We start from the raw sequence: 15,923 nt of genomic DNA, 5'->3' as shown, positions 1-15,923 counted from the left end.
CTCACTCCTCATCAGTCTTCTGATACTGCTGGTACTACAATTCCCACAGTTTCACACACAAGTAACCTTCCCTGGGCCACCATACGTAATTCATCACTCTGTTCCATCATCCTTTTCCTTACACGTTTCTTCATTTTCCATCCCTGAGTTCAGGCCTCGCTTCACATGTAACGTTTGCAATAAGCCTTCTCATTTTTGTCCTTGCCTGTAATCCCTCTCTTTGTAAATCCATTCACATAAAGTCACCTTTTGCCTCACGACTCCCCGCTCAAAGTTTTGCAAAAACCCAGAGTGAAAGCCTACAAGGGGCCAGGAAATTCATGTAAGTGCCTAAACAGAGCCAAGCTGCAGCCTCTAGGCTACTAGAGAGATCACAAGCCTGGGCTGAAGGAGCAGCTACCATTCTGCAGTCAGCTGTTGCCACGCGAGAATCTGAGCTCTGGGCTATCAGAACATTTAAACGGAAGGCCCAAATCAACATGCTAATGTGAGATCTTTTCACTGTGAAATGTTCTGAACTAATTCAAAGAAATAGTTTCAATATGTAAGCCATATAAAACAGTATAATTTCTAACAAAATTTCAGAAGCAGCCATGAATCGATCTCCTACTTTCCCTGTGGACTTGAACTTCTACTTTCCACAACACAAATTTTCCAGCCAAACTGTCCGACTTCTATCCCCTGACCCCTGAACCGTGGAACACAAATTTCCTACTGCCATGCCTTTGTATATTCCAGCCAGCAACCTTGGCAGCTCAGCTCCCCTTTCCCGCTGTAGTATCTACGACACTCCCAAGACAGCTCCTCTTCTTATTTTGCTCTTCCCTGACAAGTCTTCCTCTTCCAATTCTCGAAATTTTCTCTTTAGACTCTTTTCTCTTCTGCCTATACCCTCTTGAATGATTATTTAATCAACACACATGGATTTGAGTAACACTTCTCTATGTCCATCTGCCAAGCTACTCCCTCAAGCTCCAGGACTGTATTCCAAATGGTGCCGTATCCGGGCAGCTCTTGGCAACTGTGGCATGCCTGAAGTATGAACTTACTTCATCTCCCAAGCCAAAGAGATCCCCAACTCCAGACATTCCTATTTTTGTCTAATAATACCACAAAACTTCCCAGTTAATTCTTCACCCAAAAACTACAGAGAGGTCTTTCTATATCACCCTCCTGCTTAACACGGCTTTTCAAAGTTAGAACAGAATCCAAACTTCCAACTCCTGGCTGGGAAACCCTGAATAATTCAGCCTCCGCCTATGTTTCTGACCTCACTTTGTTCTACTTGTCCCCGCAAAACCATGTTCTCCAGCCATAATCTTTAATTTTTGTTCCTTGAAGACACTGCCAAATTCATTCTCATTTTGTACTTATTCCTTTCACCTGGAAATTTTTCTTTTGATCTCGGTATGGTTTGCTCCTTCTTACAATTCAGATCTCAGTTTAAATGTCACCTTCTCAGGGGCGCCTGGGTGGCTCAGTGGGTTAAAGCCTCTGCCTTCAGCTCGGGTCATGATCCCAGAGTCCTGGGATCAAGCCCCGCATCGGGCTCTCTGCTCAGCAGGGAGCCTGCTTCCCCCTCTCTCTGCCTGCCTCTCTGCCTACTTGTGATCTCTCTCTCTCTCTCTGTCAAATAAATAAATAAAATCTTAAAAAAAAAAAGTCACCTTCTCAGAGAGATTCTCCCTCATCGTCCAATCTAAAGTAGTTATCTAGTTCCTCCTATCAAATCTATTAATTATTTGCACAGCACTTCCTATTATCTGACCATTTTATTTAGTCTATTTTCTGTCTCCACAGGCATAGCAAACTTGGTCCATCTTGTTTATCACTGTATTCCCTATCTCTAAGAGGGTACTTGGAACATAACAAATACTCAAAATTACAGAAAGAGCAAAACAAACTAGCTCAACCTTCGAATTTCTCTGTTTCTTCTGATAGAATGTTTCTCCCAAGCTAGAACAGTGATTTTGGAACTCAGAGTTCTTTTCACACTCCGTCCCCACTAAACCACATCAAACCTGTCGCTAAGTCTTTTCTACTCTTCCTTGGCGATGCCTTTTTCATTGATCTCTTCCTTTTTGTACCTACACTCTTATTTTAGTTCAAGCACTTACACATCACACTGGGACTCTTTCCAAAACTTTTAACCAATATGTCTGTGCCAACATGCTGGTCCACTTTGAGTTCTACAAATACCGCCTAACCTTAGCATGTTTCCATCATTATGTCTCTTTTTATGCCATTCCTCTATTTGGAAAGTACTTGAATTCATTCACTCCTACGAAATGAAGGAAGAGAAGGAAAATGAAAGAAAACACAAAGACAATCCTTTGACTCTGACATGAAGCAGTCCCTGACAGTGCCTTCTGGTACTCTGTGTTTGTTCTGGTACTGCAAGGAATTCTGTATTGACCTTGCTGAGATATAAAGTGCTTATAGTGTTCAGTTCACCAAACTGGTGCTCTTACCAAAGAGCTATTATTAAATGAATAAAGTATCTTCAATCCTCTTTCATTCCAAATTCTAACTACTCCATCCTCTAAAGCCTGGTTAGTTCAGGCCTCTTTTTTTCCATAGTTTTCTCAGTCCACCTCAGCCAATAATCAATCCCAACCCTGAGTTCATAGCATGATGCCTTTCAAAAGGTCACTAAACATTTCCTTATGAACTGCTTTGTAATTTTTTTCCCTATAGTTATCTTGCTGTGTTAATCATTTTTGCATTCATGGAATGTCTCAACTAAAATTATACATTTATCTAGGACAGGGCCTTTGTCTTATAACTGTTTTATAATCTACAAAGTCTATGGTTTACATAGACTTACAAATGCCTGGTTGATAAGAAAAGGTAAGAGATTTTAACACTAAGTATTAGATGTTAGAAACTTAAGGACTGGACCAGAGCAGAGTATCCTGCCAGAGAGGTATAGTGTTCCAAGTAGAGATGAAATTATAATTTTGTAAACTTTCCAAAACTATTTGCAAAGATGTGAACAGAACTAAAGGGTGTTATACCGAGCGAAATAAGCCAATCAGAGAAAGACAGTTACCATGTAATCTCGCTGATATGTGGAATTTAAGAAACAAGGCAGAGGATCATAGTGGAAGAGAGGAAAAAATGAAGTAAGATGAAACCAAAGAGGGAGACAAACCATGAGAGAGTCTTAATCTTAGGAAACAAGCTGAGGATTGCTGGAGGGGAGAGCACAGGGGAATGGGGTATCTGGATGATGGACATTAAGGAGGGCAGTTGATGTAATGAGCACTGGGTGTTATATAAGACCAATGAATCAATAACCTCTACCTCTGAAACCAGTAATATGTTATATGCTAATTAAAATAAGAATTTTAAAAAATAAACTTTCCAAAACTGACGTACTGAGGGGAGGTGAAGTAAAGCCCGAGAAAGAACTGGCCATGATGTAATCTGCAATCTGCTGTAATGCCAGCAATCCAGTTGGGTTGTGGCCTTTCTTCATCTGTTCTTGAATAAGGCATTCCAGGTCTTCCCGAAAGGCCTGAAACACACAAAAATAACCACTGAGCACACATATCTCACTTCGAGCAGAACAATCCAAACAAACTTTCTCTATAATCAATCTTTTCCCCAATCCCTCTTTTACATAAATAAGCTTTCATCTACACAACTTTAAAACAAACATCACACGCAAAATAATAAAACACTGGAAGAAGGAGCAAGAAGGTTCTTACTGGGAGGAAAAATCATTAGGAGTTCTTAATCTCAAAGAAAATGAGCTACTATAACATCTACAATAGACAGATACCGATGAAACAACCCTGTTAACAACATGGAACTAGAGTATCAAGTATAGACTGATGGAAACAAAGAGCCATTCCTTGTTCAAGAGTCTCATTATCTAGGTTAGACTAGAGTCCCTATTTGAATGGGGGGCAAGGCTCTGACTACAGACTGCCTCACAGCAGAAGTCTTCACTAAGACATACTAGTCCATCACAGCTTCCATTTTATGATTTCCACGGCAATTCCCTAGCTCCAAAAACACTGAAAGCAAACTGGTAAGAGTTGAGAACTGATTACTCCCCTGTGCTAAAGAAAGGACATTTTCCCCCCAACTTCGGGTACTATATGTTCCTGTTCTGCAATTCTGCTATATCTTTTCTTTTGGGGGCATATGTATGTATGTCAGAAACAGTGTTTATATAAATAAAAATTCTGAACATGAAGAGAAATTCTCTATTCTACTAACCCTTGAGTTGCTAATATGATTCATCATCTGAAACCTCTCTCAATCCTTCACATGACTTGAAATAGCTCATTTTTTAATTTCTGTAACACCCAACCAATACTTATTTTATTAAATTCATTATCTGTTCTCTTGCTCAAGCCCTTTTTTATTCATTTTAAACATGAAAGCTCTTGCGGTATAAATTCTCTAAACTTTGCTCTTGGTTACATGTGAAGCAGAATGCCTACTAGAAATTAAGTACCATTTTTCCCCACTTCACCTAAAAGGGAAAAGGCAGAAAACTGCCTTGGAATCACTACCTCTAAGAGGAGTACATACTACTCCCTTGGAGATCCTTGGAATAATCTTCATCAGATGGGTGAATTTCCTTTGAGTCGCCAATAGCAGCCTTCCTTGTAAGGCTGGGAATAAGATCTCCTGGAGTCCCCCCTTACATGTAGCCTTGCTTAGAGGTTGGATGAATAACTCAGAGGTTTTCAGAAAGGACTTTTAAGAAAAAAAAAATGGCACAGGGGCCCCACAGCGGAAAGGAGAAATGTGGTTTGAGGTTATGAGCTTGCAGATATTAAGACCAGTCCTGACTCAATGCTTGTATTGCTTTTAGAACAGTAGTTGAGAGGCAACTGTGATGTGAACTGAAAGAGCTGAGTCCTAAGAGCTGTAATCTTGAGGCTCAACCATGGGGCACCATGGAACACCCTAACTGAACTTAGCACGGGAAGAGAGAGGTCATCCTTCCCTAATGTACCATAGTGGCCTGTACAGGCATCTGGGTCAAAAATGAAGCTGCATCTTCGACTGGATAGAGTAAGACTAGTTTTCAACACCAGGGAGGTCCAGGGGCCATGGACTGTGTAGACTTCAACAGGATCCACATATGCACATGCAGACATATGCACACACCACATCTTGGATATGGAAGTCACTGATTAACCTTTCTGGTCTATGTAAGTCAATGACACTCTCGGGACAACTTAGAGGGGAGGAGAAATTCCAAGAGGAAGATGCTGTACTTTCTACTAACATAGCAAGAGGAGGTTTGAGGGATTAATTTAAAAAGTACTAGTGACAGGCATCCAACTCTTGGTTTCAGCTCAGGACATATCTCAGGGTTGTGAAATCAAGCTCCACATCCGGCTCTGTGCTCAGCACAGTGTCTGCTTGAGATTCTCTCTCCCTCTCCCCTGCCCCTCCCATTCGTGCTCTCTCTTGCAAATAAATAAATAATTCTTTAAAAAAATTTGAATTCTGAGTTCATGAAACAGTTTATACCAGTTAAACATGGTTTTTCTTTTACAAATTTGAGACTTCTTAAATGTAAATCATCAGTACAATTATACAAACTCTATAAACTTCTAATTCCATTAACTGTACCTAGTTCATTTAAATATATGATTTAAACCAGAGAAACTATCCTACAAAATATCCTCTACAAAGACACATTACACGGATCAGAAGACTCCATTAATACATTTCTAAGACTTAGTGAACATAAAATGGTTGTGAGCTGTATATAAGACAGATGCACACCTTCACAGAGATGAGTAACGTTATTTCACCATATGTAAGGCTGAAAGGAAAAGAATCTTCCATATATACTCATTTATCTTTATATAACCTATAGAAAACTTCTGGACACGCGGCAATGGGCCAGTCTACTCTTCTGAAACTGTATCTTCCCTTTAAAACCAAATTCTGTTTAAACTTTCTTCAGCTAAAGGCAGCTATAACCAATATTCTTTTATTCAGTAAAAAAAACCCTATTTATTCAGTAAAACTATTTTTTTATTCAGTTAAAAAAAAAAACTACCTACAATCTGTATCACTCATGACGTACACTGCAATAGCTCTGAGAAATGGGCATCGTTTTATTGCATGCCCCACCTCACATTGTTCCAGGAAGAATTTAACACAGATTCCATAGATTAAAATTATACAAAAATAAATACGGTTAGAAAAATTAAGCTAAGGAAGAAATAAGCATAAGGAGGTTAGTCAGAGCCAGGACGGAGGTTAAGATACAAAGTATATGCTATAAAACGGTAGGCATTTGCTAGAGATTGGCCAAATTTTATCTAAACTCTCTAGCAGCCAACATGAACTGAGATAATCTGCTTGCTGATATACAATGGCCTTAAGATTAAAAAACAATCTGTTGTTAAAGAGCATCACAACTATTTATGAGCTGATGACACACTTCTGCTGGGTGGGATGAGAAAGCTAAATAAGAAAGGTTGAAAATTTGTCCAAGAAAGTAGATGTCCAAGACAAAACTCAGGTCAAATGTTATTTTCATTAGTGAAAACACTTTTTCCACTTTCATACATCCCACAATATGGGACCTATTGGCACCAACCTAAAACTGGGATAACCCATAATGTCATAGGGGGAAACATAAACCCTCTAAAAGCAATTAAGAGAAAAATATGAATTTCTCCTATAAGGCTAGTGAATAGCTTCTACACAGTATAGAAAAATAATTCTCAAAATAAATGAGATTTCCCCAGTCTTTTTATACAGTTGGAAGTGCTTCAACAGATAAGAATTCTTCTATTACAAAAGATTTAACATTTTTTGTCATGAACATTTATAACTCATTTTTAATGTTTCAAATATTTTTGAAATACTACTCAGATAATTACCTAAGTCATAAGACAGTATAAAAGCTAATGATAAAAAATTATTTCATCAGCTGGTTTGAAAAATTTATCTAAAAACATTTTAAGCTTTAAAATACTGTATTAAAATAAAAACATACTTATCTTTGTAACAGTTAATCATATTCCTACTAAAATCCAAAGTTAATATAATAATCCTTTAGAGTTGATTCATTCGAATCTCACAACAAAGTCTTGAGAGAGGCAATAATTTGCTTAAAGTTGCACACCTAATAAGTAAATGGAGCAAAGGCTGAAATCTGGAAAACTCAGCTGGGCACACGATCTTTTGCTAATTTTACAGGAGATGGGTTGTATCACTGAAATCAAACACAACTAATAAGGCAGCAGGCACGCTGTGGTCAGAAACACAGAGTAAACGTCTTAGGCTAGATTAGAGCATTATGTTGTAATGACAGAGCAAAAAATTCATATAGCAGCAGATGATCATGATCCTCAAGTACCAAAGTACTTGCCCTCTTATAGTTAGGACCTCTCCCAGCAAAGCAGAATGAGAAACTAACTTATACACAGGACAGCAAGGTCACATGCTGGGCTTCTAAAATCAGATTAAACCAACAATTCCCTAGCAGGTCCACTAGAAGAGTCAGGTTAAAAGATCAAACAACATATATATAAAACCATACCACAAATCATGTCTTCTAGCTCTCTGAAAGAGAGCACAGCAAAGGAGGTCATGGGAGTTTTTACATGTTGAATACATGAAGGTGAGTAAGCCAGACTGCCATCAGAAGGATAGATTGTTTGAGACCTTCAAGAAAACTGAAATATAGTCTAAGGAATTATGATTATATAATCTTCCAAGTGTTGCCATAAGATACTTTAAATCAGCACTGTGTATAACTTATGCATAAAATTTTCATAAAAGTACTTGCTTGCTATGTGCTAGTCACTACATGAGTTGCTTTTACGTTATTTCATTTAATTGTCATGACAACCCCGCAAGGGGTTCATTTCACCAACAAGGAAACTAAAGCTCAAGTTAAGTGAGTTTCCGGTGTCACATAGCTAGTATGTGGTGGTGAACCCAGATCCAAAGCAAGCACCATGTGCATATTTGTACATATAAAAACATTCACATAAACAGATTAAAACTAAAAGTGATGAGAAAATGGGCTGACTCCTCTAACAGGTCAAGACAGTATGGTACTCCAGGATCTCTATAATCTGTCATGCAACATTTTGGCTATATCTACTGTTATTACTTTATGCTCTGGTTTAGCCTATAAGGTTTGCTCATCACCCTCTGATCACAACCTGTACTTTCTATCCCTGCTCACTCTATTTCATCAAAGGGAAATGTAGGCTTCCTCTGTTCCTCTACCTAACCAGTTCTCAACCTTTACCTAACACTCATCTTAAATGCCACCTTCTTCTTGAAGTCTCTCCTTTAATCACCCAATTAGACGGATCTCCAATTTCTTCTCTTCCACCCTGCTCTAAATTCTTTTAACATTTGCCTTTACTACACTTAGGTGACCTGTCATATGATTTTGATTTACTTTTTCCTACTCTACTACACCATGATATTGGATGGTTGGGACTGGGACTTTCACATTTCTAGAGTCTCCCTGAGTATCTAGTGCAATGCTCAATTAATAAAATAGTAAATTAGAGGGTTTTTTAAAAAAGATTTTATTTATTTGAGAGAGAGAGAGAGAACGAGCAGGGGAGTCGGAGAAGAAGAGGGAGAAGTAGACTCCCCACTGAGCAGGGAGCTCAATGCAGAACTCTAGTCCAGGATCCCCGGATCATGACCCAAGCCAAAGGAAGATGCTTAATTGACTGAGCCACCCAGGCGTCCTGAGGTTTTTCCTTTCCTAGAATATAAGGAAAGAAAGTAAAGAATCTGATCTTAATCTTGACTGAGTTAATGATAGCAAAATCCATTTCAAAGGTTTTTAGTACTGGAATTTAAAGCTCTAGAAAACTATCTTAAAAGTCTGTTATTGAAGGAGAAATTCTTCCTGTGTAATTAGGTCTGTACATCAGCTAATGGGAGAATGCATCTTTTTTTTTTTTTTTTTAATAAAAAATGAATCTTCACTGAATGTTATAAATTTTTTAAAAGTCACTTAATTCTTCAACTCTAACAAAATCCTACTTGAAAACTTGTTTTGTCCCAAGAGTATTGTAGTTTGGACAGCTCTCTCATTAAACACATGTCCAAAAACGTATAGTTAAAAAAAAAATCACTAGATGAAAAACAAAGTGTTTAAGTTAAAAGACGATACCTTAAAAGCCTTATCTGAATCTCATATCCTTTTATTTTATACATCATCTGTCAATACTGAGCAAGTGATCCTATAAACTTTGAGTTCCTAAGGTATGGATAAAAATAAACATGATTATAAAAACATGAAAGATCTGGATGTCAGATAGAGTAAGAGGAGTATAGTTTATGTAGGTAAGAGTATACTTTAAGTACAAACATATTCATGTATACTATAAACCAAAGGTAGAATTTTCTTAAAGTATCAGATCTTAGCTTCTGTATCTTGGATCAGAGCTTTTAGTAGAAAGTGGTATTGGATGAGAAGTATTTTAAATCACAAAAAAGAGAAAAAAAATCACAGAAAAGAGGACCAATTTGATAAAAGAAACTGACCTGATGCAATTATTTCAGTTAAGGCTAAAAAGAGAGAGAGAGAGAGAGAATCATAGGTTGATTTGTAAGTAATGTTTAACTTACAGACATCAAATAACAGAATACTGATAAATATCAGAGATAGATTTTAAATATTTACATTGGGATGTTCTACCTAATAATAATTACAAAAAAGAAAAATTAGAGCAAAAAGAAAAAAAGATTACAGACTTGCTGCTCCCAAGGCACCCTGCAATTATGTTATTAAATCTCTCCCAAAGCAGGATTAGGAGCACGACAAACTTACTTAGACTTTCTCCATTAAGAAATGTATTCATTTGGAAATAGATTATCACTGGTCCTGTTGAAAGGAGAAAAAACAAATAAACCAAAATTTTCTTTTGGATGGTCTTTGTCCTCTGCCTAAGTCTTAATTAGTATAAAGCTAAAGGTTAGAATAATATCTTGTCTTGAAGCTGGTATATAATAAAAATACAAACAAAATTAATAAAGAACTCTTGTATCTTAAACTTCCAAAGCGACCAGATAAGTTATGGTGCTTTTGATCAACTAATCTAATTAAGGTGCCCTGTTAACTTGTTTTTTTTTTTTTTTTTTTTTTAATTAGAAAGTGAGGGGAAGAGGGACAGAGGGAAAGGGAGACAGAGAATCTTAAGCAGGCTCCACACCTAGCGCAGAGTCTGATGCAGGGCTCAGTCTCACAACCCTGAGATCATGACCTGAGCTGAAATCCAAAGTTCGGATGCTTAACCAACTGAGCCACACAGGTGCCCCATGGTGCCTTGTTAACATTTTAGGCCTTACTTATAGTGATATTCTAAAATGTATATGGCTTTGAAGTTTCCCCTGTCTGAAGTAAATTTGTAGCATTACACACTGGCCTATTAAATGTTAATGTGTCATATTCCTGAGCTATCATCAATTACATACTGTTGTTCTAACTTTCAGAGTAAACAGTGCACGCTTCCATCAACCAGTCTGAACTGCTTCCCACAGTAGTAAGGTTTAAGAACAATGATTCTTTTTCTGAAGCCCACCAAATGTATTCCATATTAGGTTGTTAAATTCAGCAGGAGCTTGGTGGACAACATTCAAGTGTTTAATGACTCAGAGTCCCCCCAGCTATTCATCTAGCCATCCATTCATGTATGTATGTAGAATTTTACAAAATATCTACTATGCACAATGTCCTGTTAGTTTTTCAACTTACATGCTTCTTTAACATTGGTGAAGCATCATTTAGTTCCAACAGTTTGCCCTGGACACTTCATTCTGAGATAAGAGGGTTAATGATAATCTAGGGTTTCCATAGACATATATATGAGTACAGTGGTCCAAGAAAACCTGTAGATTCTCCTTAGCACATTAACAAGATCTCTAGCTAAATCTAGTTTAGGTTTTGACAAAAGATGGTAGAATTCCTAGAAAGAAGTAATACTTGGGAGTCAGGAGGAGACATTCTTTTATTTTCTTAGCTGAAGGCAATAAGGTATTGTGTCATCCAAATTTACAGACACCAAAATGTCTTATTATTGAAAACTCTTGTGTTGGGTTGAATTAATCTGAGCAACAGAATTTGAAGAGGAATAAAGCAGTAATAATATATGGGTGGAGTTTTTTCATTGTTATTGAATGCTTTAAATCATACGGCCTATTGGTTAAGAGCATGAGTTTTAGAGTTTACACTCAGAGCCCACCATCTAACTAGTAAAAACTTCAGCAAGTTTTCTAAGACCTCTAAGTTTCAGTTTATTCATCTGTAAACTAGAGATATTAATACTTTTTTGACGTAGTTGTTTTGGGGAGTAAATAGGATTTTATACGTAACAGGTGCCTATAAAAGGCGTTAATAGGTTGGCTTAATAAAAGAAAGTATTATACTTTGCTTTTATTAGTTTCTCTATTTCCCTTTCTTAAACTCAACATTTTAAACAGAAAGCTTACAAACCTGTTTCTTACAAACAAGAATTAGTAATATCTTTGATTTTGATTTTTTAAAATTAACATATATTTGTTCCAGGGGTACAGGTCTGTGATTCAACAATCTTACATAATACCCAGTGCTCATTATGACATATACCCTCCCCAATGTCCATTATCCAGCTACCCAATCCCTCTCATGCCCCCTCCACTCCAGCAACCCTCAGTTTGTTTCTTAAGATTAAGAGTCTCTTACGGTTTATCTCCCTCTCTGGTTTTGTTTTTTTTTTTCTTCTCTTCCCCTGTGATCCTTTGCCTTGTTTCTTAATCCACGTATCAGTGAGATCATAATTGTCTTTCTCTGACTTATTTCGCTTAGCATAATAAATACCCTCTAGTTCCATCCACATCGTTGCAAATGGCAAGAATTTTTTGATGGCTGTGTAATATTCCACTGTAGATATATACCACATCTCCTTTATCCCTTCACCTGTTGATGGACATCTGGGCTTTTTCAATATTTTGGCTTTTGTGGACATTGCTGCTATAAACATTGGAGTGCAGATGCCTGTTTGGATCACCACATTTGTATCTTTGGGGTACATACCCAGTGCAATTGCTGGGTCACAGGGTAGCTCTATTTTCAACTTTTTGAGGAACCTCCATGCTGTTTTCCAGAGTGGCTGCTCCAGCTTGCATTCCCACCAATGGTGTAGGAGGGTTTCCTTTCCTACGCATCCTCACCAACATCTGTCATTTCCTGACTTGTTAATCTTAGCCATTCTGACTGGTGTGAAGTAGTATCTCCTGTGGTTCTGATTTGTATTTCCCTGATGCTGAGTGATGTGGAGTTTTTCATGTGTCTGTTGGCCATCTGGATGTCTTCTTTGCAGAAAAGTCTATTCTTGTCTTCTGCCCATTTCTTGATTGGATTATTTGTTCTTTGGGTATTGAGTTTGATAAGCTCTTTACAGACTTTAGATACTAGCCCTTTATCTGCTTTGTCACTTGCAAGTATCTTCTCCCATTCTGTCGGTTGTCTTTTGGTTTTGTTTGACTGTTTCCTTTGCTGTGCAAAAGCTTTTGATCTTGATGAAGTCCCAATAGCTCATTTTTGCCCTTGTTTCCCTTGCCTCTGGAGACGTGTCTAGCAAGAAGCTGCTGCAGCCGAGGTCAAAGAGGTTGCTGCCTTTGTTCTCAAGGATTTTGATGGATTCTTGTCTCACATTAAGGTCTTTCATCCACTTTGAGTCTATTTTTGTGTATGGTGCAAGGAAATGGTCCAGTTTCATTCTTCTGCATGTGGCTGTCCGATTTTCCCAATCCAATTTGTTGAAGAGACTTTTTTCCATTGGACATTCTTTCCTGCTTTGTCCAAGATTAGTTGACCACAGAGCTGAGGGTCTATTTCTAGGCTCTCTATTCTGTTCCTTTGATCTTTGCGTCTGTTTTTGTGCCAGTACCATACTGTCTTGATGATTACAGCTTCGTAATAGAGCTTGAAGTCTGGAATTGTGATGCCACCAGCTTTCATTTTCTTTTTCAACATTCTTTTGGCTATTTGGGGTCTTTTCTCATTCCATACAAATTTTAGGATTATTTGTTCCAGTTCTGTGAAAAAAGTTGATGGTATTTTGATAGGGATTGCACTGAATGTGTAGATTGCTCTAGGTAGCATAGACATTTTAACGATACTTGTTCTTCCAATCCATGAGCGTGGAATGTTTTTCTATTTCTTTGTGTCTTCCTCAATTTCTTTCAAGAGTATTCTACAGTTTACTGAGTTGATTTTGATCTTTATTGGTTATGGGTTTTGTCTAACAGAGTGAACCCCAATATTCATAGAAGACCCAATACGTTTTAAGATAATTTTATTTGCAGAAACACTGCAAGCTCGGCCATAAAGGGAAAAGACGGTTCCAAAAGAAAAGATGTCTTTGAACCTTAAACCTCTATAAGAAGGAAGAAGGCTGAGAAAAAAAACACAGGTTACCATTCAAAGAAAAGGAGAGATGATTCAGAGGGTAGAATGGAAAGCCTAGAAGGCAGAGCCATGAGCTAGAAAGTCACCCCCTAGAAAGTAGAAGGACTGGGTCTTCATCAAGGGAACCTCCAAACATTTGCCCAGATGGATTTCACAATTGCTATGGACCAGTTATTCCTTCGTACCCCTGGTTTTCCCCCTGCTTTTTAACAGGAATATGGATAGCAGTTACCTTTGCTTTCCCCACCACTGGCTGTGTGTGGGGGCAGGTAACTTGTCTCTTTAGTTCTCAGGTGTATAGATTGGGAGCAATTGTACCAAAGGAGCTGTACCTAAGGAATCACACCTGGGAAGTATCATCTGTAGCCGGACCAGATTTAGAAAGTAAGATTCTGGATTTGGGAAAATAGTGTAATGAGATGACACTTCCGCCGGGGTGTTAGGAGAGAGTGAATGTATTTTGCATGTGGAAGGAAGGTAAACAAACTGTGGCAGACTGCAGTGCTTTTAAAATAAATCGTGATCAGAGTGGACAATCCTCCTGTCAAAAGATGGATCTTAATTCCTCTCTCCTTATGTATGACCTGAACTTAGTGACTCACTTCTAACTATAAATATGGTGGAAGTGATGGTGTTTAATGTCTGAGATTAAATCACAAAATGCACTGCAGACTTCTGCTGGTTCTCTCTCAGATACATGCTCTGGAGGAGAAACTCAGACTGCCTCAGGTAAAGGTATGCATGGCCAGGAACTGTGGTCTTTTGCCAATACCCATGTGAGTGACCCATCTTAAGAGTGGAAACCTCCAAGGCCAGTCAAGCCTTCAGATGACAGCAGCCCTGGATGATATCTTGACTCCCAACTTTATGCTAGACCTTGAGCCACTCAGCTAAGCTGCTCATGAATTCCTGACCCACAGAAATGATGAGATAAAAAATGCCCATTGTTTTAAGCTGTTAAGTTTCGTGGTAATTTGTTATTTAGCAATAGATACTAACATAGGTCACCATGGGTTATTTCCTTTGGTGAAACATTTGTTGTATTGAAAGCAATTTGAAAACCATTGTCTCAAAACACAGAAGACAAAATTTATATACTTTCCTAAGTCTTTCACAAATGAGATTTTAAGTTCACTAGCAAAGATCTAGGGAAACAATGATCAATCCACAATTTTTTAAATCTTCTTTGTTGCTATCTGGGCTGAAAATTACCATTCTTGCTATGTGAATATGGAAATGACAATCTACCGGTATGTTTGGCTTTTCTCATAATTTCATTAAGTTCCCTAAGGCAAAAGTGAAATTGATACTTCTAGCCAATTTACAAATGGAAATACATAGGTATAAAAAAAATTAGAACATCTACTCAAAGTTATGCTGTCTTTATTTAATGGGGAAATTAAAACGAAAGCCCTGGCATAGAAATGCTGCTTAGTACTTTTTTCTTTTGAATTTTATAGTTAAAACTGAATGGTCCTTTTTGGAACACTTCTAAAAGAAATCTCAATATTTAACAACATTGAACAAAATCTGAACTTCATCTCATTCTCTCAGTAACTTTATAGTATATGTTACTGTAATCATTTGGTTAATAAGTTAGATCTTAAAAGTGGGGTGTGTTTCTTTAAAAAAAAACTATCTATTTTGACCCAAATAATTAATGTGCCCTTCAAGTATTTATAAAAACAGAAAGTTTAGGTCTGCATAAAAGAAGGCACTGAATATTTACTCCATCATGGTGAATCCTCTGGGTAATCTCCTTTCCATTAGAAAAGGATTTCCCCATGGGTTTATTTAAAGGATAGGTTTAAAGTTAAGTTATACTTAAATTCCTCAAAGCTTACATTGCTTTTTTAACTTGTACTTGGTTTTAACTAGGTCACCAGTATAGCTGAATTACTCAGAGTGGAATTCCCCTTCGGCTTTGGGCTCAACCTCTATGATTAAATTCACAAGGGCACAACAAAAAATGATTTACCAGGGCCACCTTAGGCAGTTCTATGCCTTGGTGCTTATTTTAGTACTGAAGCTGAAAACCTAATATAACCCCAACAGGGGCATCATGTGTCTATGTTTGCTGAACTCCACCTTAATGGGTCTATGTTCTTCATTATACATAAACTTATCAATTCATTTGCATCTTAAATCAAGCTATTCTCTCATTTTCCATCACTGATATACGACTTTTGCAATTCCACTAAGGGTTTATAAGAAAAGTAACAAACCACTTAAATATGATTTACAAAGTCTGGATATTACGGTGTAGATAGAATTTTTAGCTTAAGTTTGTAATCCACTTTTAATTTAGTTAGCTTGGTATGTATACATGTATGTGCCTGCATTAGGTGAATATAACATTAGGCTGTCAAATCACAGACCACATCAAGAACCCTAAGTCTTCCTATGCTGCTCTGAGTGTACACAAAGAAAGGTACACAAGAAAATACTGCACACAAAGAAAGAAGAAAATATGTGCATGGGAGGTACCAAACTCATTTCTTGG

The 15,923-nt window shown here is 37.5% G+C and overlaps 1 protein-coding gene across 5 annotated transcripts in view; it reads right to left on the bottom strand.

The window, feature by feature from the left end:
• Nucleotides 1–15,923, bottom strand: part of LOC111144882 (adducin 3) — a 121,947-nt gene that overhangs the window by 15,115 nt on the left and 90,909 nt on the right. For all 5 annotated transcript variants that reach the window (XM_022499461.1, XM_022499465.1, XM_022499462.1 and 2 more), the window contains one exon: nt 3,382–3,520. In XM_022499461.1, the coding sequence (XP_022355169.1) occupies nt 3,382–3,520 (139 nt within the window). The remainder of the gene's footprint in view (nt 1–3,381; nt 3,521–15,923) is intronic.

Source organism: Enhydra lutris, unplaced genomic scaffold (assembly GCF_002288905.1).
Source record: "Enhydra lutris kenyoni isolate GAN:26980312 unplaced genomic scaffold, ASM228890v2 scaffoldscaffold12, whole genome shotgun sequence".
Lineage (NCBI taxonomy): Eukaryota > Metazoa > Chordata > Mammalia > Carnivora > Mustelidae > Enhydra > Enhydra lutris.
Note: the sequence above shows the minus strand (reverse complement) of the source record. Positions and strands in the feature narration are given on the sequence as shown.